Raw genomic sequence first — 27,883 nt, forward strand, 5'->3', positions numbered from 1 at the left:
CCGATGCAACTCTAAGATCTAATCAACTGTACGTGTGGTCTTGTCGATCTTGTTCAGTCTTTTTACTATCGGAAATGTCCCAAACATAAAATAATGTAAACATACTGGCATATATACCATAGAAAATTATGAAATTAACGGTCGAAAGTGTCAAACATGTAAAACAAAATATCCTCAAATGACATTTTATGAAGAACCAACAGATACATGTTTTAGTTGAAGCACTACACGGTTTGAAAAAACGAACCTTGACATACGTTCTAGGTTTTATTGGTCAATAATGTCATAATAATATAGTTAAAAACTTATGGTACTTCAGGGTCTAGGGTAGTAACATTAAGTGTTTTTCTCGCGAAGATATATCCTTTGTTTCCTTGAATGAATTACCTTGGCCAGTGTGGAAAGTGCAACAATTAAGTTTGTTAAATTTCCCAAGAAAGCTAAGGACATTTTATGGAATGAAGATACTTTGTCTGTACCGTTACCTTAACTGCTACATTTTAATTTATCTTGACAAACTTTGAAGTTTACGGGTGTTGCATTGTGATATCAAACAGTATTGAAAGGCAGGTGAGCGATACATGCCCATTTGATCTCTTGTCCAATAGGCATTAGCATTTCCCTATGCAAGGGTTTGATTGAAAAACAAAATGTTCATACAGTAGACAATTCTGAGGTAAGCCAGACTAAACGATCCGGGGTCACTTTAAGGCACATTTTTTTCAAACGTTCCCATTATAAGTTATTATTCCTGCAGATTTGAATTAAGATTCTAGAAAACATAAGCTCAATGCATACATTTCAAAGGAAAACCTGTCATTTCTGTTATTATATCTTCATAAAATTTCTATATTCAAGCAAATATATTGAACGTTTGTCACCAGATTTGACGCCAGGATTTTCAAATGTGAAAATTGTTGGAACCTTTTTTTTGTTATAAACACATTCAAATTGAGGTATATATAATAAGATATAGAAAATGTTATAAAGAGTAATATCGAGGTTAATTCACTTAAACATATCACGTTTTCTTGTCATAGTCCTGTGTTTCACAAAGGTTGTAACGACTACAAAAATAAGTCTTATGGAAGAAAGCTACAGTAAACGGGTAGAATGATGAAAACAGACTCAGAATTCGTTTTGCATGCAGTAGACATTAAATTAATTTAATCGTTATTTTTGTGTATTATTTTGATGATAAGATCGGCGAAATTTAGATAAAATTGTAAAACAGTTACATGTACTAAATACACGTGTAAGAAGGAAATAAACAATAAATGAATACAGCAGTCTTACAAGACACGTTCATATACTTATGAAATGAAACCAGCAACATGACAAAATTTTATTCAAAATGTCAATCTATTTAGACTTGTTATTATTTATATTCTTATCAATCAGATGAGCAACACATACAGCAAAAAGGTCGATTCGCTGGCTATAAAATATACCTGTCAAATACAACAGATTGGGGAAACACTGATATCTGTCATACCGACACAACCTCTACACAAAGTATGGTGGACCTAACTCCACGAATCACATCATGTACAGGCAACATAGGAACATCATGTATCGCAATTTAAACAATTCACCACCCGGGCTGTTATGCCCTTGCTATTTAGGCTATGTAAGTGGTGATATTTGCTTACCCCAAATAACATGCTTCGTTCATGGTGATTTGTCTGAAATGTGTAGCAAATTTACTCCAATGCATATTGCATGCTGTTTGAGATATCCAGATTAATCCCTATACCCGGCTATTATCAAATATCGAAATATCTAAAATACTTTGCCGCGCCAATTTTTATTTTTATTGTCAGTAAGCTATCAGACTGTTCGTAGTTCACAAAGTTTATGACACGACACATTATCTACTAGCTCAGACGAGTTTGTTATCATGATTCGTCTTTCAAGTCACTTTCCAGAATAAGGATTTGGCCGTTCGAACAACTGACACCCTTGCATTCACCACAACATGGGGTACATTCCAATCCATGCTTTCTACAGCTGCATCGCTTTGAGTCGCAGTTTGTTTTACAATTGCACCGGATAACTTTTAAAAGCAGTTCCGGTGCTGGTGGTAGGTGGGTCCTCATAGGAAGCAGTCTATCATTGGCGATATACCATCCCCATTCACACGGTGACAAATGCTCGGCTGGTCGTATCCACTGCTGTACCTGCAGATAGACTCGTTTGCTGTGATTAGCAGCAGCAGCAGTTGTCGGTGGCAATGTATGCACCTGTACACAAGTTGTGCTCAACATGACTTTGTTGGAGAATTTCTTGTACCGAAGTGTGTCCAGTCCGTCGGTGTGCTCGCCGTTGTATAGTGCTACAATTACTTTTTCCCCTGCTGCTACAACCTCCTCGTGCGACGCCTTCCTACAAAACACACCAGCCAGTTCTTGGAAGTAAGAGTCACCTTACACCTTTTTCAATGGGGCTCCTTTTTTCCGATGCCAAAGATTCGAGACGTGGTGTCACATCCTGTAATGGCATGTACAAATGGCATGAGGGCACACGTGCTGGGTCCAAGGATTTTCTTCGTTTCGTTGATGTCCCATATCTTCATTTTCTTAGTTCCTGATTGTACAGATTGGAAGAAAATGTCATTGGCGTCCAGATCAGAATGGAACAGCAACAACACAAGAAGATCCGTGTCCTCACCTATCAACACTGTAGCGATGTCACGGGCGCTCTCCACAGCTGTTTGCACGATTAATACATCGGCATCGCCTATCGCGTGAACTGTCCGGCATCCACTAAGTTCTAAGTTCGCTCAACATGTTTAGGAAGTTTTGTTTGTTTTCGGCATTGGCAAGGAAGAGTTCTTTCTTTGACCTGAAAGGCATGTTCTCTGTAAAGGCGAACTTTGCACCAATGGCTCCTCCTGTTCGTCGTACGTGGGTTATGTCCTTTGTAGACGGACCAGCCGAGTATCCATCGAACACTACTGTGGGATGATTGTAGTTTCGAATCACGTACTCCACGTACTTCTGACAAATATCGGAGAATATCGACCCTCTTGTCCAAGGAATGCGATGGAGCAGCGACCCGCCGTCAAGTACGAAATGTACTTGTGCACGTGGTGGCGTGGAATGACACTCACCCAATCCCCATATGGCATCAGCGAGTGCTGGTTTCTGTGCAGGTCGTGGAAGTCCAGATGAATCGAACAAAGACGACGGGTAACTGCTCAGTTCATAGCCAAAGATATGGGAGGCGTCCTCATCAAGTCGGTTTGCTGCGGCAATAAGTCTTTGAAAAAGTAGCTGAGGGTCAACGTGGATTGTTTCACCGTCTACTTTAATTGTCGATTTGGTACTAAGGGTAACTGCCTGCTCACTTCTTTTAAAGACATGTTCCGCAACATTCCGACCTTCCATAGATTTCAAGATTTTGTTCCCGACGTCCCGAGCCTTGTCTGCATTTACCTTTACGTTGGCAGTTTCTCCTGTCTCGATATTGCGCAGATGGACATCCTCTTGGAACGGTTTCCGGTCCACAAAGAAGTTGAGGAACGTCATCGTATCCTTCTTATCCCTCTCTTTCCTGGATCGTCCGCTATCCTTGTGTTGCTCGCTGGTGTGGTAGTTTACATCAGTAAATTCCTGTATGGCACTGTTCATGTCCGCACATGATGGCATCGAGAGAAGCCATTGTGCCCGTTGACCCTCGGTCATTCCACGACCTCTTGTCAATCCACCAGATGTTTTCACGCTCCTCATCAGCACTTGCTCGATAATCAAATCAGTGGAAAGTCCAGCCCAGTACCGATCACTTCTGCGTATTACATGGTGTCCTGTTTGGAAGGCCATGTGGATCAGAGGATGTTCACGTTCAAGTGCTTGCATAGTTTGGAGGTACATGTATGCGGACTTGGTGTAGAGATTGTGGCCGGATGCAGCGAAGAAAGGCATCATTTCTTGCACTGTCTGTAGGTGAAGATCCCAATTTCCTGTGCGTTCCGCTTTAATAAATTGTCGAAGGATATCGATCATCTCCATATACTGCATCCACAAAGTAGCTGTGCGAAGAGTTCCCATGGACGCTTTGTAAGAGTCCAGTACTTCTTTAATGCGGTCAAGTACATCATCTTCACATACGGTTCTTGTTGATATCTCTCCGTTCAACAGCATATCGTACATTCTTCCTGCCTCAGCTNCAGTGGAAAGTCCAGCCCAGTACCGATCACTTCTGCGTATTACATGGTGTCCTGTTTGGAAGGCCATGTGGATCAGAGGATGTTCACGTTCAAGTGCTTGCATAGTTTGGAGGTACATGTATGCGGACTTGGTGTAGAGATTGTGACCGGATGCAGCGGAGAAAGGCATCATTTCTTGCACTGTCTGTAGGGGAAGATCCCAATTTCCTGTGCGTTCCGCTTTAATAAATTGTCGAAGGATATCGATCATCTCCATATACTGCATCCACAAAGTAGCTGTGCGAAGAGTTCCCATGGACGCTTTGTAAGAGTCCAGTACTTCTTTAATGCGGTCAAGTACATCATCTTCACATACGGTTCTTGTTGATATCTCTCCGTTCAACAGCATATCGTACCTTCTTCCTGCCTCAGCTAGGTCATCATTCCTTTCATCCTCAAGAGATGAAACTATCGAATCGCCACTAGGCTCCGAATCCATGTCATCATCATTACTCGCTCTGGTAGAATCTGTGGTTTGGGCCTGTTGTATTTCTGCGAAATCCTCTGTATTGTCGTCTGTCTCCATGGAGGTATGGTTATCAATCGTTAAATCTGATACAGGGTCTTCTTCGCATGAGTGATGAGGGAGCGGGCACTGAAACGCGTTGGACAATATGATGGCATTTAATGCAGCATCTATTAGAAAATGTCCCCTGACAGCCCTTGCGACAGCTTTACCACTTAGCATGTGACTCACAGCGTTTGGAGCGTATACAGTTTCCAGCAATAAAACACAATATTGATAATATGTTCTATTATACAGATTGCAGGTAAAAGCAGTTTGACAATATCGGATTGGGGATGGGCCATTTGATCGTATGTAGACCCCCAACCCCCCACTCCCCTATCCCCTTATCTATTTTTTTGGAATGATGGTGCTTGCAAGCTTAAGTGGACAGGGAGATCTTTAGAGCTGGGTAAGTTCGGTCTATAATGGGTTTTTTAAGTAATGTATTCGCACTATTTTTTGGGAAAATGTCCTATCTTCCATAAATAGTAAACAAAAACAAAAAACAAACCATTCCGTATCGTATTATATTGCTTTTGACGGTATCTCAAGCGTCTGTCCAATTAAATACCGTCAGGACCCTTATATATATATAATTCGTGGTGTCGAACTTGCAGCCCCCCCCCATGCTCCCATAAAAAGACTAAGTCAATAAGCGAATAAGCAATGTCATTTGTATGTGTTTAAATGTCACTTATAATTGCAATGACGTGTATACCTGCACAACAAACTGTTAAGTACATTTAATTACCATCTACATTATGTATGTCGTAGACCGGATCAAACCAGTGTGTACGGCAACTATAGGGTTCCATAGTTTTATTTTTCGTACGGAATATACACTGGTCCAGTCATTCAAAAAATAATTTTAATCAAATAACCGTTTCTACACGGTTAAAATTAAATCGAACTCTGGTATAATAATTGTTTTGAACCCTGACATCACTTAGTTTGGTAAAATTTCAGTGTTTATGAACCTGTTGTACGGCACGGTTTTACGATTCGGGACTCGAGCAGACAACACTTTCCAACCAAGTCAAACACGTACACTCAGCATACACAATAACATTTTTATATCATGTTACATGTATATATACAGTGTAAGTGATCATTATATTTCAATGTCTGTCACCACTCACCATATTTACAACAGCTTTCTGTCAAGTCGTCATAAATAAGTCTGCTCACAGAATATAAACAAACGTGCTTGCTGGTAGGATTTATCTCCCTTTGCACCTACGGCTACACATACGCGCAATATATTATCAACATATTTTTGCACACTTTAATCGGAAAATCCAATATGTTCCCCTATTTAGATTTTTCTAGACTTTTCGTATGTTTTAATTACATATATTCTGAGTGCAATCCAACAAGAATGGTCTTTGTTGGAATTAGGTGCGGGTCAAACCGTAGGCTGACTGGTCTATAAAGGCATACAAATGATATTATGGTTGCAGCTTTGAATTCAGATAATAGAAATCATTAGCTCCATGCATACATTTCAGGGGAAACACTCACATCTCTGACACACTCATACGACGTAAGGGGTAATATCGCGGATTATTCAGAAGAAGAAAAAACGTCACGTATCTGTTGTTAGGATCCCGTGTTTTACAAAGGTTGAAAAATCGACAGGAATCACGGTCAGCATTGGTGTTCCTAGCTGTATATATTAAAATTTATTTAACCGTTTATTTTTTGTCTGTAATTGTTCACAGCTAAATTCAGCGAACAAATAGATAACATTGTAAACCAGTTATGGAGTATAAGAAAGAAATGATTAAAAAATGGCTAATACTGTCTGACAGGATACATATTATATATTAATGGAATGAAAGCAGAAACGAAACAAATTTGTATTCCAAATATCAATACACTTAAACTTGTGATTATTAACATTTGTATTCATTCAGATGAGGGATCATTAGTGCAAAAAGGTCGATTCGCTGGTCATCAAATATACCTGTCAGATACTACAACAGGTTGGAGAAACAGTGGCAGCTGTTCTACAGACACAACTTCTACACAAAGTATGGTGGACCTAACTCCACGAATTACATCATGTACAGGCAACACCCGATACCTGACAATTTACGTCGACCGTCAAACACAAACTTACCCTTGGTACTCTACACAAGCTATACTGGAGCTCTGTGAAGTACAAGTTTATGGTGAGTGTATTCGTGCAGTAGTGTGATGTGAACCATTGATACGTCATATGATATATATAGTCTCCATTTTGTTGTGTTGTATGTGTATGTCATTCGTGCCCTGAAACCTTAAATTAACGAACTAAAGATTGTGTATGAGACAAATAAACTAAACTGACAAGAATGAAACATAAGAATAGTATTTGTCGCAATTTGAACAATTCACCACCCGGGCTTTTATGCTCCTGCTATTTAGGCTATGTAAGTGGTAATTTTTGCTTAACACAATTAACATGCTTCGTTCCTGTTAATTTATCTGGAATGTGTAGCAAATTTACTCCAATTCATACTGCATGTTGTTTGAGATATCCAGATTAACCCCTATACCCGGCTATTATCAAATATCGAAATATCTAAAATACTTTGCCGCGCTATGTAACGTACAATGTACAATGTACAACGCGTCAAGGTTGTGGAAATCTGCTCGTTTAGATAATAGCTTTAATATTATTGAAATAAACAACATGATGACAAAGATTGCAAGAAAATCATAAAACCACAACCTATCAATGGTTTGGATCACTATGTTATGCAAAGGGAGACAAATCTTACAAAAAAAAAAAATCGAAAATATTAGAGTAGAATCAAAAGAATTATTTTTTTCACACGTATACCTATTGAACATCACGAACCATGTAAATTAAAAAAAAAACTTGACTGATATTCATATTTTATTTGTTTTTTTTCAATAAATGATTCCTATCGTAGTAAGATCCTTTTATTTTTCCATCCGGGCCAACAAATGTGAATTATATATGATGGAAAAACAGGTTTCATTCTTGTTGTAAAAGCAATAGTATAAAAATCTATTATTTTTCTTTCTTATTTTAATATATATGTGTTCTGTGCATGTAATCCTAAACTGTCAACATATAATTAGCACCTGCTGCAGAACTAGTACTCATTTTAAAGGCCGGTCAAAATACTCTTTTTTCAGTAGCCACTTGTATAATGCATGACACCTAATATAGAGACAAACTAATATAAAATTACTTTAGACATTGAAATTGTATAATTGATTTTAATTTATTTGAAGCGCATATGATCAGGTAATTTTCTGTTACTTTATATAAGATGTTCAAGTTTTTTTTTACTTTTTGTTACACAAATACACAATTAATGGACTTTATTCGTGGCTTGTTTTGTTGCAAATACTTTTGGTGAGAGATCATAGCCTTAATCAATTCAATCAAAAAAAATAATAGCTGCTTTGTATTGATGTTCATATTTCAATGTACCATACTTCTGTATTTAGCGCAAAAATGATAAAGTTCGATTAAGAAGGAAAGGATATTTGAACATATTGCATCATAAGAGATACAAATTCCAGGTTGTCCAGTAGGAAAATATGGTAACAGTAACTGTGGTAGCAACTGTGATACAACATGTGTTAATAGCCTGTGTCATCCTAACAGCGGCCAGTGTACATGTAGGTAAATACATTTTAAGTAGATTTTTCAATTGTAATAGACGAATGTTCATATCGATATATATCAAACAAATGTGAAAATTGACAAAACTCCAGGAATTATACAAAAATGTGTTATTCACAAAAGAAGACATTGCATTTTGCACAAATATTGCCATTGTTTCAGATATTCAGTGTTACTAGGCACCTGAAGAGCAAATACATTGAACAGTTTGTCATTTACACATTTATTTATATATCATTAGAATATAAGATAATTTCATTCGTTGACATACAAATTACATCACGAATGTTTTCCATTAAGTTGTTTACTATTGGTTTCATTATCTCATTATTGTTTTCTTGATTTCAACGAAGTGCCATTGTCTATAATACTAGTATACTAACTGTTAGATTACTATTAAATTCTGTACTATTTTATCACATTGATAATTGTAGTTTAATACTTTGAATCAGCAGTGATTACGTAATAACACACTCATTATTATACACAGTAACGACTTATTACTTTTAGACTGTGCGCCGGGATTTTATAAGTCCGGGCTTGTTTGTACAGCATGTCCGACAAATTGTTTGAATGGCGTGTGCAATGTGGAGTCCGGTGTTTGCTCAGGTTAGTAAAACGTCATTCTCTCATTCCATGTGTAAGATAGAGCTGTCAAGGGTAAGAAAGGGGTGTGGGAAATTTCTATCTTACATCCCATTTCATGTGACGTGACGTCACAATGGCTACACAATGACGTGACGTCACGAGTTTGGAAATATCCGATGCTGCAATGTGGAAAAGGCGACGTGATTAAATTTAAACCTTTTACGATATATTGACCGTATACCTTAGAAAGATGTGATCATTTATTCTGCGCAAACTTTGTTTGGAATTATGGAGTATTCTAAATCTGGCTGACAGATTCGTTTTCGTATAAAAAGGTCATATGAAAAATTGATATTTTCAAAATGGTTGCCAGTCCAAACTCATTTTCGTGGTTTCTGAGCTTATATGACTCTTTTATGCCCAAGGGTGTAGGATAGGGAAATTCCACCCTTGGGATTTATAAATTTGGCAAAACCCATCGGGTGGAATTTCCCTATATTACATCCCTGGGCATGTAAGAGTCTTATAAAATACCTATATCTATGATTAAAACATACAATATTGTTTTTTTGGTGAGTTTATGATAAACATGCAGTGATGTGTAGATGAACCAGGAATAAAGTTACAGTATTGTTTTACTCTTGCTGGCCTAAACTGATTTTTGTATTGCTTTCCTAGTAGTCTCAATTTCAGCCATTATTGTGGCTAACATTATAGTAATCGGACATATGTTGTCATCTTATTAACTGTGTGTTGTAGTTTATACATATATAAGTGAAAAATAAATCGAAATTGTATTATTGAATTTTGATATAGAACTATTTTGACATCGTGTCTCTAATGGCGATCGATGTGATCGATATTGGCCAGCAAAGTTCACCGTATACAGAATATAATAGAGTATGATGTTTCAAAGGTATAACTCATACACTTTATATTCCAATCAGTCAATTTTGATTTTGTTACAGCAACTTACAGATGAAAAATGTTACGTTTGATACAGATGAACCACTCTACATTTACTATAACGGTGTTTGCGGCTTTAGAGGAAAAAATTCATAATGCCCGTGCGCTACCAAAGCTGTGTCAATCACATTGATTGTTAATGCTATTTCAGCGGAGTTCAATGAAATAAACATTGTCTTATATCTATACAAATACATGTACTTTGTCACCCTTTTAGTACTAATTTGATAATATTGCACATTTGGTAATATATTTGTAATATCACCTTTTTCATTAAGGCCTTAATGAAATATGGTCTTGGATTTAATTTGACTTCACTTGTTTGATTTAAAAGTACCTGATGTGCTTTATAATGTTTTGTCGAAACACCATCCAATAATTGACTGTACCGTGTGTATTCAGCTTTTGTCAATTCGATCGACATTTATGATCAATAATGTCCGGAAAACTGTCAGGGGGAAATGTATGATCAAAGAAACAGTTTCTGTGAAGGAACGTGTACGTAGGCAATGGTACGATTGATCAAATACATATTTAAATAGGACTGCAGGAGCTATTCTGGTTCAGATAAAAGTTCTCCTGACACAAAAAGCATTTTCAATGACATGGTTAGTTTGAAAGTCTACTTTCATATAGCCAAATATGTAGTTGTTTGCATCCTCATAATATTGATATCACGGAATACGGTAGTGCCGATTGAAACTAAAAACGGATATGAATGACGGTTTAGTTGTGAATCTGATCCCCTTCCATTCTCTTATCATCACAGACAAAACCTTTCCTTAGCGTAATTGCATATGTATTCAAAGCATACTGCACCACTTACGTAAAAGGAAATCCATCCTTCCGCATTTTGTTTTGTTTATGCTGCTCTTCAAACGTGAATGTTTGTGACTAAAGGTACATCGCTTTATGTTGCTAACCTTTATCAGTTTAAATGTTTGTATTTCATTCTAGAACGAAAATAAGCATTTGTACTGGGGATTAATTAAAAGCAATTATGTGATGCTTGTTTGGTTTAAACGAGTTCAAACGTGTTCTCTCGAAAACGTATTTTGACATCCATTAATGCAACCATTCACACAAGGATACGATGGTTTCCTTATTCTAGGAATTATGAAGTGAAAAGCTATTTTGTATACTCTTGTATGTTGTGATTTGCGGACATGTTATTGTTTTTCGTTTCCATTATGTTTTCTTTGATGTATTTGTTAAGAATTACTCAAAATTCAACCAAATTGATTTGAAACATTAAACCATTGCTACATGTGTATTTCGGTAGAGTAAACAAAACACTTATTGCATATTTAATATGCCATGGCCTTCTGCTTTGATGATACTATCCATAACGGAAAAAATGTTTATCCGATATTAATTTCATACCTTATCAGATTGTGAAAACAGTTTCTTCGGACCTTTTTGTGTTGCCTGTTCCCCGAACTGTGCCGATCCTATTTGCGACAAAATATCAGGAAATTGTGATCGTAAGTTCTTCTATTAACAAAAGGAGCAGGGAGTGTTGATACAAGTACTATTATTTCCAACTCATTTGCTTTAAGTAGCTTTAACGACTTTGTTAAGTAATTATAATTATTAGCGTTGGTACCCATTGGTATTTTTTTATATGTTTTCAATACATATTTTAGAATATAATGCAGGTCTTCACAGCAATAAAGACAAATATAGGTATGTTTTGGGGTATGTATTTCTTTACTTTAACGGAGAGGTAATGTTTTAATTGTTTTAATTGTGTCACTCGTTTTGACTTATTGTTTTGCCAGCACCTCCAGGTAAAGTTTTGATACAAATAATTGAAATTCACCGTAAAGTGAACGGAAATTTGGATCCTGAGGAATTAAACATCTTTAAAAAGGCGATTTATGCCTTCTGCGACAATGTATTTTTTTCTATTCATGTTCTTTAATCATATATTTCCCAGCAAAAATTAAAGTCTCCAAGGTTGATTGATTGATAGGTTTTACGTCCGCGTATTTCGGTTATCCAGCAGACTTCTCCACGGTTTAAGTCCCTTCGTATTTATTGTGTCATTGCATAGGAAGATATCCGTTAATCATTCAGTTCACTGCGATATGCATACATGTTTGTACTACCATGTCATACATACTATTATTAAATACAAAATAACGTGTTATACATACTGACGTGTCGTAAATACTGGATATCGCTTACACATGTTTCCTTTTATTAGTGGTAAGAAAGAAAACACTTCAAAACGTATCCTTTTGGTGTAATAAACAAATTTGATAGATTATTAATAGCCTATAGAATTGTTCATGTATTGGTGTAGAATATTTTAATGGCTTCTGCGGAATACAATGCACAAATGAAAATAACTTCAATTTCGACCAACTTGTGATTAGTATAAGTAGGAAAACGTGATTTATAATTGTTGTAATATAAATTAAGTGCATTCATTTGTCAATGATTTATATTATATATATATATTATGAGATTAGAAAATTCTTTTCCGATTTCAAGTTAATCAGGTGTCGTGGTATCCATCTTTCCTGGTTGTCTTAAAAAGACAAAATTAGTAATATTTAGTTCTTTGAAAGAAAGATAAAATTTGATTTAAATGAATTCCAAACAATTGATTAAATTTACAGACTGTCTTGTTGGATTCTATGGCAATATGTGTATTCAGACCTGTCCAGCCAACTGTAAAAACAACACATGTTCCCAGGACAACGGTAACTGTACTACAGGTATATCATCATATTGATCGTTAAATATTTAAATACTGAACAAGTCTAAGACTTTCATATAATTTGCGTACATGTATACTTATTCCCATTCACATTACGGGTGATATACTATTTATCAATCTGCTTGTTCCTTATGTTCTTAATTTTTCAGCTTGTCTAACTTATCAGCTAAATTGATAATATCGGGGTTTTTTAATCTTAGCAACTGTGAACTCGTGTTTAAATCAAGGTTAAACAGTATGTCAAACTCAAATCTTACCTTTGCACTTAAATAATAATGATTTGTTTGTTTGTTTATGTTTAACGGCCCATCGACGGCTGTGGTCATTTAGGGCCATGGTGATTTTTTTTGATTTTTTTTTTGATTTTTTTTTAACAAACATGTGAGTAGCGAAGATAATAATAATAAAAGAGATAACGAATAGATGATATGGAATATGTGATATATCTAACGTCAAAAAGGGTAAGGTGGGTTAAAAGACATCAGAGTCTATAGAATAGACCGATGTCTTTCAAATAGTTAAATCATGCCTTCGAGTCCACGGAACTGAAAAGAGTTTTCATATCTGGGACTCGAAAGTAGTTATCACGAATGTGTTTAAAATCGGAACATTCTATTAAAAAATGTTCCACTGTAAATGGAGTGTCACATGCGTGGCATGAAGGTAGATCTTCTCGTTTTAAAAGGTACGAATGAGTAGGATATGTATGCCCAGTACGGAGCCGAGCGAGGACAACTTCCTCTGTACGATCTTTCCGACTGGGAATAGAATATTTTAAGTTTCGGTTGTACCTTAAAAAGTGTGTTGGTGGTCTCTCGAGACCAGCGTTGCTGCCATTCATTTTGAATGGCTGTACGAATAGTAGGTTTAAAATCTGTGTATGGTAGTTTGATATTTGTTTGTTGGAGATTTAATGGATTTTTTGCTTCCATGTCAACACATTCGTTGCCTTTAATTCCGACATGCTCGGAATCCATAGTAAAGTTATTTGAGGCTTTTTTAAGAAACGAGATATTCGAAGAACAAGGTTTTGTACGAATGTGTTTCTAGGATCTCGTAACTGTAAAATATGTAGGACAGATAAAGAGTCTGAACATATGATTGCCTTTTTAATGCGGTATTCATAATAATAATGACATCAGATGTATCAATAAGTAATCCCAGTAACGTACGCTTTCTACAACTATTCTGTTTGTTTGCTTTGGGGGTATTTTTTTAAGAACCAAAAAACACTAATACATGTATCTTATATCATGACTAAAGAGTGTAATCGTCTATCGCATATGCATAAATCTTTACATGTACATAAACATTCAGCATAGAGCTTTGTGAAATATTTTGTACTTGTTTATTTTATTTTTCCTAACACATAGTTGATACTTTCAGGATGTGATTCAGGATACCATGGCAACATGTGTCAACAACCGTGTCCAACAAATTGCAAAGACAGAATTTGCAGGCAGGATACTGGTAACTGTGAAGGTGAATATAGGTTTCATAAACGTGTAACTGTATTTGATAAGCGCCAAATCTAAAATGGTGGGTGGTCGAAAAATAAGGCAGGGATGTGTCACCACCTACCTTTATGATCAATATAAACACAACCTTTGTAAGTTATCCTTCATCACTGTTAAACAGGTTTCCCTTGATTTTCGGCCAACACTTAGCCTGACTTGAGACTTGAAGACGCTGACCCGGTGTTTCATTTGATATTAGGCTCCTCCGATCACACAGTTAGAATTGCTGACCTGCAAAGTCTGGTTTGGCTCGGGTGGTACAGTGAATAGAGCTCTTGCCTTTCACTTAGGCGGGGCTCGATACCTCGATCGGACATGAACGGATATGAGGGTCACCTGCCCGACCACATGGGTTTTCTCTGGGTACTCCGGTTTCCTCCCACACTAAGACCCCCGCGCGCTAACATCAAGGCCAACAAGAGTGATTTGTATAACTTGAAATAACTTGTTTCATAATTATTGTAAACTAAATAAACTTTATCTATGTACATTGTATATATATATTTATCTGATTTTATCGCGGACTGATCATCATTAAGCGAACCAGGCTTTGACCATATAGGTAATCTGTAATTTTTCTTATGGAAGTTTGTAATCAATGTTTCATTCGTCAAATCAGGAAAAGTTACATTTTCACTAAAATATCGCTTTTTTATAGAATACATATTTTTCAATATTTTACTTTTAAAAAGGTAATAAATATAGATATTATATATTATCTCTTATTTTCAACTAACCTTTTCATAATAACAAAAATAGTTCATTGATGTTTTTCGCAACTTCAAACGAACAACATACACAGACCAAGTTATGTATGATGTTTTTTTAGCTTGTGTCAATGGGTACCATGGCAGCCAGTGTGACCAATCGTGTTCAGACAACTGTCAAGACAAACTTTGTGACCAATATAGCAGTGTGTGTGCAGGTATAACATCGATGCTATACTTTCTTTTAGCAATATTTCGATTTAACAAAAAAAGGGGAATTGAAGGAAAATGTTGGTGGACTAAACTCTTTAAATCCTATCTACCATATCATGATTTCTTATATTTCTATATTATCTCTCCTTTAAGATTAACAGAACATGATAGTGTCAATTTAAATATACATGTATAACTAAACTAAATTATAAACTTTAAAAAGTAATTCTGCTGAAATAAGTAATACACCATTACATTATAAAACAATAAACATACTGTCATTGAGAAAATAGACAATTTGTACTCTCGATGTAAATGAATAAATACTTGGTTGTAGTATTTTGTGGAAAATGAATATTAAGTCGAAAGATTAGTTCATGCTAGCATGTCGGATGTTAGTTTAATATGACAGCACATTTGTTAACATACTGTGAGCATTTCCCCTTCAATAAGCTTTACTTATATTTTAACTAATACAGGATCTCAAATCGAACTGGATTTTCACGTATCTTTTTACGTTAATATTGATTTAAATACACCACGTCAAATTATTTGTCACGTTTCTTAAGCTTGCACTTATGGGTACTATGGCGATCAATTATGTGCAAATAACTGCAAAAACAAAATATGTGGTAAAGAAAACGGAATGTGTACATGTACTCAGTAAATGTTATCATTTGTTTTCATTTTTACCAAAAGTGTTAATATAATTAGGTAGCATTACCTTTAAACTATTAAGTCGTTTAATGTCACAGTAAGTTTATATTTCCGTTGCTAAATGGCTATAAGATTCTTTTTACTACGTATCATTATCATATCAAAGTTTTACAGAAAAAAATTGTGCCAAATGATCATAATATATCGTAAATAAGACAATGTATTCCGTAATTACTATTTACTTTCATGTAATTAAAATAAATTGCTTTGCATATATCTCAATTGAAACAATGGCTTATTCGATCAATATCTGCCTCAATAGACAATTTTAATCCAAAATTGTACTCTTATGTATGCAGTTTTCTCTTTATGATACCTTTATACATTTTATCTGTATAAAAGCTTCATTGGCTGTTGAATATCATTACATAGATAATTAAAAGGTAAGAATAATTACCAAAACCGAAATTTCGTTATTTGGACACCATTTTCAAAAGTCTATTTTATCAAGACGAATGCTATTTTGGAGAGAAAATTTAATCAGAGCCCCTTTTGAATTCAAGTTTTAAAACTATGAATATTTTTTTGCTGATATGGATTTTTTCCCCACAATTTTAGCCAAAATACCAAAGTGTTCCTTTCAGGGTACAGTTACACCTGTTCAAGGGCCCCCGTGACCCTGAAAGTGTTTTGCGTTATATTGATGGAAAAACACGCCGGAAATACCAACTTGTAATAGCATTGAAAGTTGACGTATCTATTTATAAAAAATAAACGAGCATTCTTGGAAATCATAATATGGTATGGAGTAGATTGATATTTATCTAAAAAGTGTCCCGTTGGATATCGTGACGTTAGCTGGTGGGTTGTGTTTTATTTTATTTTATCTTTTTACGCTGAATAGTTTAAAGATGCTGTTCTCGGATAGCTATTTAATTCGTGACTTGTTTACATTCTCTTCTAATTTTCCGTGGTTTTAGAAAAGGATTTTAGATTTGATCCTTAGAAATAATCGAAAATGTTTTGATTTATATTGAATAATTCTTAAATGATTCTATTATAGCGATCGTTATGATAAATCGTGTCAACCAAATAGTACAAAGTGAATAGGTCCCAAACACTAGTATCCGGGCCAGGTTTCAAAACGGGGAGTAACGGGACACTTGTGGAAAAACAGCCCAAAAAACGATCATGTAATGCAAAAGAAAGTACTTTTATGTATGCGGTTTTCACTTCGTGATACTCTTATGACATGTTTACTGTAAAAAAGATGAATTGGCTGTTGATTATCATTACATTAACAATTAAAGGTAAAAATAATTACCAAAACCGAAATGTCGTGATTTAGATGTCGTGCGACGCTTTTATTTGGATATCGACTAATGCCAGTTTGGAGAGAAACTTTAACCAGTGATCCTTATTACTCTTACATATTTGAACTATGTATCATTTTCTGCTGATATTGATTGTTTATTTCCCAATTTTAGTCAAAGTACCAAGTGTCCCTTTCAGGGTTTAGTTACACTTGTTCAAGGGTCTACGTGACCCTGAGGGTATGTCGCGCCGGAAATACCAACTTGTAAAAGAAGTAAAAAGTAAACGGTATCTATTGATGAAAATCGAACGAACATATTAGAATATGATGCTTTGGGAAGAAGTAAATTAATATTTATCTAACAAGTGTCCCCTTTGGTGTTTGACGTTAGCTGGTGTTTTTTCTTTACCTTTAATGCAGAAAGGTTTAAAGATGCTGATCTTCTAATAATTTCGTGGTTTTTATAACACGGTTTAAGATTTGATCCATATAAAAAAGGGGTTTTGATTGATATTTAATTATTCTTAAAATGTTCTATAAAAGCGATCGTTATGATCAATCGTGCCACCCAAATAGTATAGAGCGAATAGGTAAATAAAGTATGCTGAGGTTAAAATAACCTTAACATTTTAAATTTTCATTTCCAATATAAATATTCTGATTAAGCTGTATTTGTTGAAGATAGGAAAAACTTCTTATGTTGATACTATAATACAGATGTACGTTTACAAATGTATATTCCCTATACATAACATATTCAAATAATATTCTAACATTTTACTTTAACCAAGTTATGTATGCTGTTTTTCAGCTTGTGTCGATGGGTACCATGGCAGCCAGTGTGGCCAATCATGCCCAGACAACTGTCAAGACAAGACATGTGACCAAAATAGCAGTGTGTGTAAAGGTACGTCAACAATGCTACATGTATATTTTCTTTTAGCAATATTTTGATTCAACCAAAATTTGAATTTGAAGGAAGGTTAGGATGAACTTAACTTATTTAAGTCCTATCTACAATATCATAATTTGTTTGCTTTTTTATCATATGTTATCTCTCATTTTAGATTAACGGAAAATGGTAGTGTCAGTTTAGATATATAATAAACTAAATTTTAAACTATATAAAAAGAAACTATGCTGAAATTACCAATACACCATTACATTATAAACAATAAACTTACTGTAATTGAGAAAAATAAACATCCTGTACTCTTTATGTAACTGAATAAATATTTAGCTTTATATATTTGTTAACATACTGTGTGCATTTACCCTTCAACAAGCTTTAATTATATTGTAACTAATATAGGATCTCAAATCGTGCGTTAACCACGGGAAAGAATATGAAGGCAAATGTAGCACTTGTCTTGAATCATGTCGTATATATTGTAGACTGTATTTATAACCGTATTTTAATAGCAATCACATATGTGTGTCCTGCGTTAGCGTTCACGACAGAAGGAGGGAGACCCTGCTCTTCCATTGTTAAGTTCCCAAAGCTTGCCGTTACTTTGAAAATCATAATTCTGAGTAGTTACACGGAATATACACACTTTATTCATCATTTAATTAAAACTAGCCTTCACGCACTTTCTTTTGAAATGTGAATCACAAAAGAGTTTTGTACACCTCCCCTTTTGCTTCCAATTTGTTATCACCATTTTTTCTAGCATCATCTATGATTCCAAAAAAGACGAAACAACTCTAAATTTTGCATACTATATATCTTACCGAATTTCTTGTTTTTTTTTACGTTCCTTTTACAATATCATGAGTTGGTTTGATTGCTCTTCTCATATTGGTACCGATATATGTTTTTAATATCTATTATTTTAGTTTGACAGAAAAATCATTATTTCATTTTAGGTTTTCAGAAACCCGCTTTACAATTGAATACAAAATGTCATAATGACCACAAAGTATGATAATGTATGTCGTAATTAGTATCTAGCGTTCTCGTTATTAAAAATAACGGTTAGACATAAATCACTATCAGACAAAGATTAATCAACATCCACCTCAGTAGCATATACTATACTATAATACTGAATATTGTTCTCTCACGAAATCATGAAATAGGACTCATAACAATTAATGCTCACATTGTTTACGATATGTGTCTTATACATAATCGAAAATGTATTTTTTTAATTTTGATCTTACTTATTCTCACTCGTTTCTATAATGGCAATCATTATAATCAATGGTGACAAGCAAATTATTCAAAACAAAAAGGTAAATAGAGTATGCTGAGATTATACTTCCTAAACTTTACGTTTAAAATATTCGTTTCTAGTATATATATATATACTGATTTAGTTGTGGATTATTATGAATATGGAATATACCCCCAGCCCTTTGATGGTACATGTAATATATGTGCACATTAGCCAATATGTTTTGTATATATTCTCAATAAAATAGTGTATATAATCTTTTATCTAAACTAGGTTTTCCAAATCTGTATGAACTTTTCTAGCTTGCGTCGATGGGTACCATGACAGCCAGTGTGACCAATCATGTCCAGACAACTGTCAAGACAAGATATGTGACCAATATAGCAGTGTGTGTACAGGTAAGTTATCAATGTAATGATTTGTTTTATCAACTTAAAGATTAAACTTTATATGGAGATAATAAGAAATATGTAGCAGTGACTTGAGATATTTAAGTTATATTTCAATATATCAATTTTGAGTTTATATTGTTCTATTGGTACTTATCTAATTTTCACATGATGGCTTCGCTACACACCTCTTATCCGACAAGATTATAATTTGTTCAGGGATAACGGAAGCTTACCCCTGGTACTAATTTTTTCCTCGTGAATGCATAAAACTGGTCTTAAAACATTCTTATGTGACCTAACATCATCATGATGTGACACAGTCTGCAACCGGGTTTGAGATAAAATACCATGTAAGATAAGTTTTATAATTATATATAAGGTTTATTTACTTTACAACAATTACGAAATCAGTTATTTCAATTCTATCTATCTTGTTTGCCCGGATGTTAGCGCTCGGGGGCTCTTAAATGTATAAAGTTAAGTATTTCCCCTAGAGAGGATACACATCTGGCATTACGTGTAAATTGGATAATTAACCTTTATGTACATATGTACGTATTGTCAAGTAAACGCAAAAGTTAATATTATCTAAATTTTAATATTTCTACAGTGGTTTAAGAAAAGATATATAGTCCTTGTTTGTTTATCATTTTCAAGATATACTCTATCAATACATCATGTTTACTTTTAATTAGGCTGTGAAGACCGTTTCTTCGGTCCTCTTTGTGTCGCCTGCTCCCCGAACTGTGTCGATCCGGTCTGCGACAAATCGTCCGGAAAATGTAGTCGTAAGTAATCTAACATTAAAAAGGGGATATACTTTTTTGTTCCATTTACTATCAAATATGTATTTTCCAATTTTTTGCTAGCGCTTATTACTTCTAGACTGTTCCGATAATTAGTTTAATTAGTAAACAAGATGATAGATAGAGAGAAAGTGATACAACACTTTAAAGTAGGAGCTAGGACAACACCCATTTTCTACATGAGTGTCCCACAAGGAATATCCCTATTTTATAAATAACTATGTGGAAGTAATTATAATCGTGCAGATATATTTTCACTAGCGCAACTTATAAATGCTTCTTTGAACGACTCTGAGAGGTCCAGTTTTCTCATTGCATAAACGCTGACTATGAAAACGTATTTGGAAAAAGCAGTCGTACATGTATGTTTTGATACCTATAGCTTTTGTTCTGTATTCTTGCAATCAATTGTGATCATATAATTGACTGCAGAGTTTTGTCAAAAGAAGGTTATGTTCTTTTTGCTTCCTTTGATGTTATAAGTAAGTGTAAATACGAAATAAAATAAAAATAATGAGAGATAAATCAATCAATTGATGTGTTAAAATAAAACATACCGAGAAATATATACCACAATACTTTAGCTTACACTCTATCAGAAATGTACCAGTAATGCTACATTTTGAAGAGAGAGAAAATCAGAAAAGGTCAAAACACAGGTCTTAACAAAACCTGTTCACGTATTCGAATCCTTGAGTTGAATCGTGACATAAAGTTTCACACTAAATACCAATCAATGGTACCACACTTGCTCACATAAACTTGAAACGAAAGCACTACATTGAAATTTAGTTATGATTAAGATAATTCCAAAGGGAATTTGTATTAACATGTATACATCCTGTTTGGCGACAAAGTCAACGCAGGGAATCTACTATTTATTTTGCAAAATTGTGTAAGCCGGACAGAACAAGAAATAAACAATAAAGAACTGACGCTTACCAGATATTCGCTGTATATTTACCGTTTTATGTATTGGGTGGGTTTCATTATATGTTCGATATGATGAACTTCATTATATACTTGATATGATGAACAATGACTTAAGTGAGAACACAACATAACTTGTGAAACAAGTTAACATAACTATGCCTGTGCATCAAACAATAATACGCTTAAGTAATTCAGATATATGTAAACAAAGCAAAATGACGTTAGTGCTTTTCAGAAAAAAATGTTTTTGAGTTTATAACTAGTTGCTCCATATGTATTTTCTTAAGGCATTTCGCTTCAGTTATCGGTATTAACACAATTAGAATGATTAAGTTTTAGATCAGGAGTAACTAGTATACTTATTTGAAAGTAATTTTTGCCAATATAATACTTCAGAATGCCTAGCCGGATATCACGGTAGTACCTGTACTCAGACGTGTCCTACCAATTGTAAAGACAACATATGTATCCAGGTTAACAGGTTTTGTACAGGTAATAATTATATTGATCAAATTTTATAACTTCATGATTGGCATTTAGCTACATTTTTATATCAAATTTATACAAGCATCCAATGATTCATTTGTCATGCATTTGAAAATATGATTAGAAATAAGAAATATGTTGAATATTCATTTTCAAAATTTTTGAAGTAGATTTTTTTTATATAAGATGATGACAGAAGAACTGGAGAAACAAATGAACATACAAATGATGCAAGTTAAGCAAACATTTTAATTTGGTTTTTACATTTTGGTTACAATAACATGCTAAGGTAAACTGATTCATTCGATTATGTTTTAAGTTTTAATATGCTTATTTAAAAACAAACAAGCATGTGTTGACAAAAGCTATCCTTTATTGAATAATTTCAGAATGTGTTCCGGGGTTATATGGGAACACCTGCGACCAGACGTGTTCCGATAACTGTAAAGACAACTTGTGTATTCAGGGAAACGGGTTCTTTACACGTAAGCTAGATTATGATTCATGCTATCTAAAATATCATTGTCAAATGTCCTCTGAACGAATATATGGTTACAAATGTTTGATTTAAGGGAAGTAAGAAAAGAAATTATTTGTGTAATTGACCGTAAGGCGTGTGCATTATTATGCTATTTGCAGTTGTCAAGATAAACAAACCTAGCTAACCAGACCAAATCATAAAGATGTGATTTACAAAAACATAAAAACTAAATTTGGCAATACCAATTATGTCCGTGGTAATTCATTCCCGAACTCATAGGTAAGATATTGATCATATCGGTGCCATTTTCAGGATGTGAACAAGGATTTCACGGAGGTACGTGCCAACAAAGATGTCCTATCGCATGTTAAGACAATACATGTAGTCAGTTCAGTGGACAATGTGAATGTATTTTATATGAAAGTATATTGTCCATTAACATGTTACAGCTTAAGATGGATTTAAAAAGAGACACAGTAGTTAACATATCATTTTAGTTATTCATTAAAATTAGTTTATGATTGCTCCGTGACTAAGAGGATTTCACTAACAGATATATTTGTACATCTTCGTGTAATTATGACAGTAATTATCAAGTGTCTTTCAAATTTTAGGATACACATACTTTATTTTCACGATCGTTCTCTTTCGTGGTAAAAGTAGCACTGAGTAACAGTCCGACATTCTCTGCTTATATAAAAGTTCAAGGCTGTTAATGTTATGCCTTTAATTCTGAATCAAAAATCACTTAAAGCGATGATTAATCCTGTTTTCCGTGTCAAATCTGAATACCTTATGTCTGCCACAGAACCCCATATCGCTGGCAGAGAAAGAGTCTTCTTCGACCAAATGCCATGTTAGAAATGTTGTAGATGTTAGTTTTATGAAATATATGGTTTAGGTTATTATTCCTTCCACGAAACCTGGTTTCGCCAACTGTTTGGAACCCCTTTATTCCATTGTTAATGCAGACTTTACAAATACGTATGTGGATGTTGGAACACCTTTATTCCATGGGAAAAGTACACTTTAAAAATAAGAATGCGAATGTTTGAACACTTTTATTCTATTAAAAATACGCACTTTGTTATTAAACCAATGTTTATGATTTCAATGGATTTCTTTGTTTCAGAATGTGCTGTTGGGTATCATGGCAATCAATGTGATATGAATTGCCCGTTCAACTGCAAGGCTAAAATTTTGTAACCAGACTAATGGTCGGTGTATAGGTATGTACTGTGAGACTGATAATTTATGTGCAAGTTTATACTACGAAACTCATCTTACATGTACAAGTAGGTACTGTGAAAATGATCGTACATGTACAGGTAAGTAATGAAAGAAAACCTCTTACATGTACTGGTTTCGTATATACTGATAAACTAATCTTATATGTACAGATATATACTGTGAAACTCGTCTTACATCTACATGAAGATACTGTGAAACTAATCGTTCATTTTTAGGTAAGTACTGAAAAATATCGTACATGTACCTGTTTGTACTGGGAAGCTGCTCTGATATGTACAGGTATTTACTTAGAAACCCATATGACATGTACATGTACGTGATGGAAATCTGATCTTATATATACAGATGTATACTTAGAAACTCATCTTGTATGTACAGATACATATATATGTACTCAATCAAAGGAAAATATCTTACATGTACCAGTATGTACTGGGAAGCTGCTCTGATAGGTACAGGTATTTACTAGGAAACTGATCTTACTTATACAGGTATATACTGTGACATGTAAAGGCATGTACTGGGAAAATGATCTTATATGTATAGATATGTACTGAAACATTTTCTAACATGTACATGTAGGTACTACAAATAGTTGTGTTCCTCCTCTATGTTAGTTATGGCATGGAATGAATAATATATTCCTTAATTTGTACCTCAAGGATGTGAACCAGATTACCATGGTAGCGACTGTTCTCTGAGTTGCCCGGACAACTGCAAGGACCATGCTTGTATTCAGGAGAACGGACAATGCATAGGTATTGTGTGGAAGTAGTTGGAGATCTTAATATATACATGTAGTGCATTGTCTGACGTGTTATATTATATTTTATATAATAGCAATGCCGTACCTTGAGTAATATATTTATATTTTAACATGAGAGTCAATTTTATTTGAGGTTTATGGAACAAGATTAAAACAAATAGAGAACAGGGGGTAAGATTCATTTACGCAATTTCCATATGAAATTGGAAGAATGTGAAAAGAAATTCGTTAAATATCTGTACTGGCTGTTTTTTTTACTCCATTTCTTTTTTAAAATAGAAATCTAAATTTTAATTCTGTGACATGACGCCATGAGGTGTGATGACACAATTGAGACAGAAGGGATCTACAGTTAAATACATCTCCATTACGTATTATGAATTATACATTCAAAACATATATTTTATGGAATGACTTTTCGACACTGTTAAGAGGGTAGGTTTAAAAATACAATTTATTTATCTTCTTTTGTTTATGTACTTAAATGTCAGTTTTAAGACGAAATTAGTATCTAATAGTTACATGGTTTATGCACATTTTTGTAGTAGTCCAAGGCAACGAAATGCTATTATCTGATTTGCACAGACCAAATAGTTAGACATATTTATGAAAAACAAGTAATTTATTTGCACTATCGTGTCAATTTTATATCACGAATCATTAACTATTGCTTACATCCACCATGCTGTCTCTAGAGTGTGTCTCCAGCTTCCATGGTAGCAAATGTGTAGACAGGTGTGGCTACTGTCAAGATGGGAGATGTGACAAAGACACCGGGAATTGTATGACGTCATGTATAGATGGACTAACGGGCCATAGGTGTGACATAAAAGGTAAAATCATGTTTTTGTATGTTCATCATGATTCCTTATAATTTTTGGAAAGTCCTTTGCATTTTTTGAATATCATGCTGAATATAATTTTTGATCTTTATCTGTTAACGAATTCCATAATTGACCTGATAACTGACATACACCATGAACCTTTGTTAGAAAGGAGGCATTTACATATAAAGTTGACTAATAAAAGCTGAACAAAGATAGTCATGCGGCAAACAATTACATGTACAAACATACATACATACAGTTACACACATAAACATACATTATGATTATCGCTGAAGTATTTATTGGTATAAAATTGTTTATAATTCACAACGGCTCCTTTTTAAATAAAATAGAATTTATAAATTATCATATACGTTAAAAAAATGCACCTTGCAAAAGTAACAGTATATGTACCATTTTAGTCTTATGATGTCAACATTGTACATGGGTGCATAATGTACAGCTTCATGTATTAATGTGTGTTACGAATGTTCGTAACATTATAAACTTACAAAACTGATGATACCAGGGAACATTGGATCTGCAAAAGCTCGATTAAATCAATTGAAATATTATCACAAATATTAAGATAGTAATGCTTGAATGGTGTTAATAATACAAAAAAATATGTGTTCAATAGATTTAATGAAGAACATATTGTATTGACCAATGTCAGGCAAAACTTGTTAAGAAACATTTCTGAATAACAAAATGAAAATAAGATAATGCATATATCACATATCTTGTAGTTGTCAGTTTACCATGTAAAGAAGATGACTTCAATGCGGCAGCAGTTGGTATAGGTAGCGGCTGTGGAGTGGTTATCGTTGCTCTGGTCATCGTGATAATTGTACAGGCAAGAAGACATCGTTCAATGATCCATCAGAACACCACGAGGTCTACCACTATGACAGATATATCTTTACCGAGTATTGGACAGGAACGACGGGCAGAAACAGGTTTTGCATAGATATCTCTATCTAATCTAAAAAAAAACACGCTTATAGTCTCAACTAAAGTAGATTTCAGGATTAAAAATTCACTCACGCTTATTTAATACCATTTTTCAATACATACAAGAGTATATCATAACATGAACTGACTATAGCTGAACATATGAAATAATTTTAAGTTTTTATCTTTGTATCTGATAGTCGATCCTTAAGCCAACATTCATATGTAAAACAGTTTAGTGTACTTGCTTTGTGTCATTTTACAGATGGTACCTATGCCATTATAGGCGCCCAGGAAAGAGAAGAAAGCATCACGAAGATGTCTGCAGGTGACAGCAGTTATGAGCAACTCGGATATAGGGAGAGAGATGTTCCACATTTATATGAGACAACATGAGTACACCTGGAAAATCTGAACAGACAATGAATTGATATCGTTATCGAACAGAAGTGATACTGTATTGGATAATCTGAACAGACAATGTATTGATATCGTAATCGGACACAGGTGATACTGTATTGGAAAATCTGAACAGACAATGTATTGATATCGTTATCGAACAGAAGTGATACTGTATTGGAAAATCTGAACAGACAATATATTGATATCGTTAATGGACACAAGTGATACTATATTGGGTAGTATTAAACGTCATCTGACTGCCTGTCAATGTTACAGCGGGATTTTCCTCCGCAGATTATTATAGTAAAACATACTATATATATATATATATTAAAATATATACAATTGTACAATATTTTTGAGGAGTTTTGAATAGTAGATGGATTTGAAATATGTCGCCAAAGATATCTGAACTCGAAAACCTCCTGAAACATAATATTCAAAAAGAGTCAATAAATGTAAATGCCATGCATCCTGCTTTCTTATATATTCTATATAAGTACAAATGGTTTGTGGAAAAACAGTACATGTACTCGAACGCATTATTATTCAATATGGCATATGGTCTGGTTCCCCTGTATCTTAATTGGCCAATCCCTGGTCCCAGGTTCGTTGATATTAAGTATATCGACCCACTTTTATTGCACGTGACCATATCGACTTGATGTTTCTGAATTCAGATCAGGATATTTCGTTCCGAAAACCACTCCACTATTTGACAATCTAATTTCTCATATTATCTAAAGACATGAAATGTTACATAAAAAACAGAACAATTGTCTCTATTTATACGCGATATATTGACCTGCTGGAATAATATAGACCCCGAACTACGTCCGCAGTCGATATCACTATACCAGTTTATATAAGAACGTATAAACATCAACAAAAATCGATGGCTGATAATTGATCAATATATATTTACAAAGGTATAATGCTTTTACATCAAATATACGATATTTTAAAACAAAGTTGATTTTCTACTACTTTCCATTTAGGCTATATTGAAGAAGGGATTATTTCCCTTTTGGTGCGAATTTACGTTTCTGATGCACATGTCGGGCTGTAGTGATTGTAATTGGTATTGTAAAGATCGTTGAAAGTACCGATTTTGCACTTGTACATTATTAATATAGACTAGATCATTTTTGCGTCAACCATATATTGCAATTGTCTAATGTGTGTAAAAGTGATTAATAAAAAATGGATTTTAATTGACTTCTTAAGAGATCGTGATTTGAGTCTAAATTTATAGCTATCTACATCCTATCTGATCAATAATTTTAGATTAAGAAAGTATAGAGCGGAAAAGTACAATGAAAAGTGATAAATTAGTAACCTTCTGCAAATATC

General features: G+C 34.2%; 1 protein-coding gene across 1 annotated transcript in view; it reads left to right on the forward strand.

Moving 5' to 3' along the window:
• LOC110455864 (multiple epidermal growth factor-like domains protein 10) overlaps window positions 1-26,996 on the forward strand; it is a gene marked incomplete at its 5' end in the record, with an annotated part of 36,405 nt that extends 9,409 nt beyond the window's left edge. The window contains 18 exons of the mRNA XM_021506276.1: window positions 1,402-1,548; window positions 6,782-6,889; window positions 8,259-8,357; window positions 8,872-8,970; window positions 11,307-11,399; window positions 12,543-12,641; window positions 14,030-14,125; window positions 14,990-15,085; window positions 17,864-17,959; window positions 19,535-19,630; window positions 20,320-20,412; window positions 21,760-21,855; window positions 22,239-22,334; window positions 23,463-23,559; window positions 24,244-24,339; window positions 25,043-25,180; window positions 25,924-26,133; window positions 26,394-26,996. Of these exons, the coding sequence (XP_021361951.1) occupies window positions 1,402-1,548; window positions 6,782-6,889; window positions 8,259-8,357; window positions 8,872-8,970; window positions 11,307-11,399; window positions 12,543-12,641; window positions 14,030-14,125; window positions 14,990-15,085; window positions 17,864-17,959; window positions 19,535-19,630; window positions 20,320-20,412; window positions 21,760-21,855; window positions 22,239-22,334; window positions 23,463-23,536 (1,388 nt within the window). The remainder of the gene's footprint in view (window positions 1-1,401; window positions 1,549-6,781; window positions 6,890-8,258; window positions 8,358-8,871; window positions 8,971-11,306; window positions 11,400-12,542; window positions 12,642-14,029; window positions 14,126-14,989; window positions 15,086-17,863; window positions 17,960-19,534; window positions 19,631-20,319; window positions 20,413-21,759; window positions 21,856-22,238; window positions 22,335-23,462; window positions 23,560-24,243; window positions 24,340-25,042; window positions 25,181-25,923; window positions 26,134-26,393) is intronic.
• Between the last annotated feature and the right edge of the window lie 887 nt (window positions 26,997-27,883).

The sequence above is a fragment of the Mizuhopecten yessoensis genome, unplaced genomic scaffold (assembly GCF_002113885.1).
Source record: "Mizuhopecten yessoensis strain PY_sf001 unplaced genomic scaffold, ASM211388v2 scaffold8389, whole genome shotgun sequence".
Taxonomy (NCBI): Eukaryota; Metazoa; Mollusca; class Bivalvia; order Pectinida; family Pectinidae; genus Mizuhopecten; species Mizuhopecten yessoensis.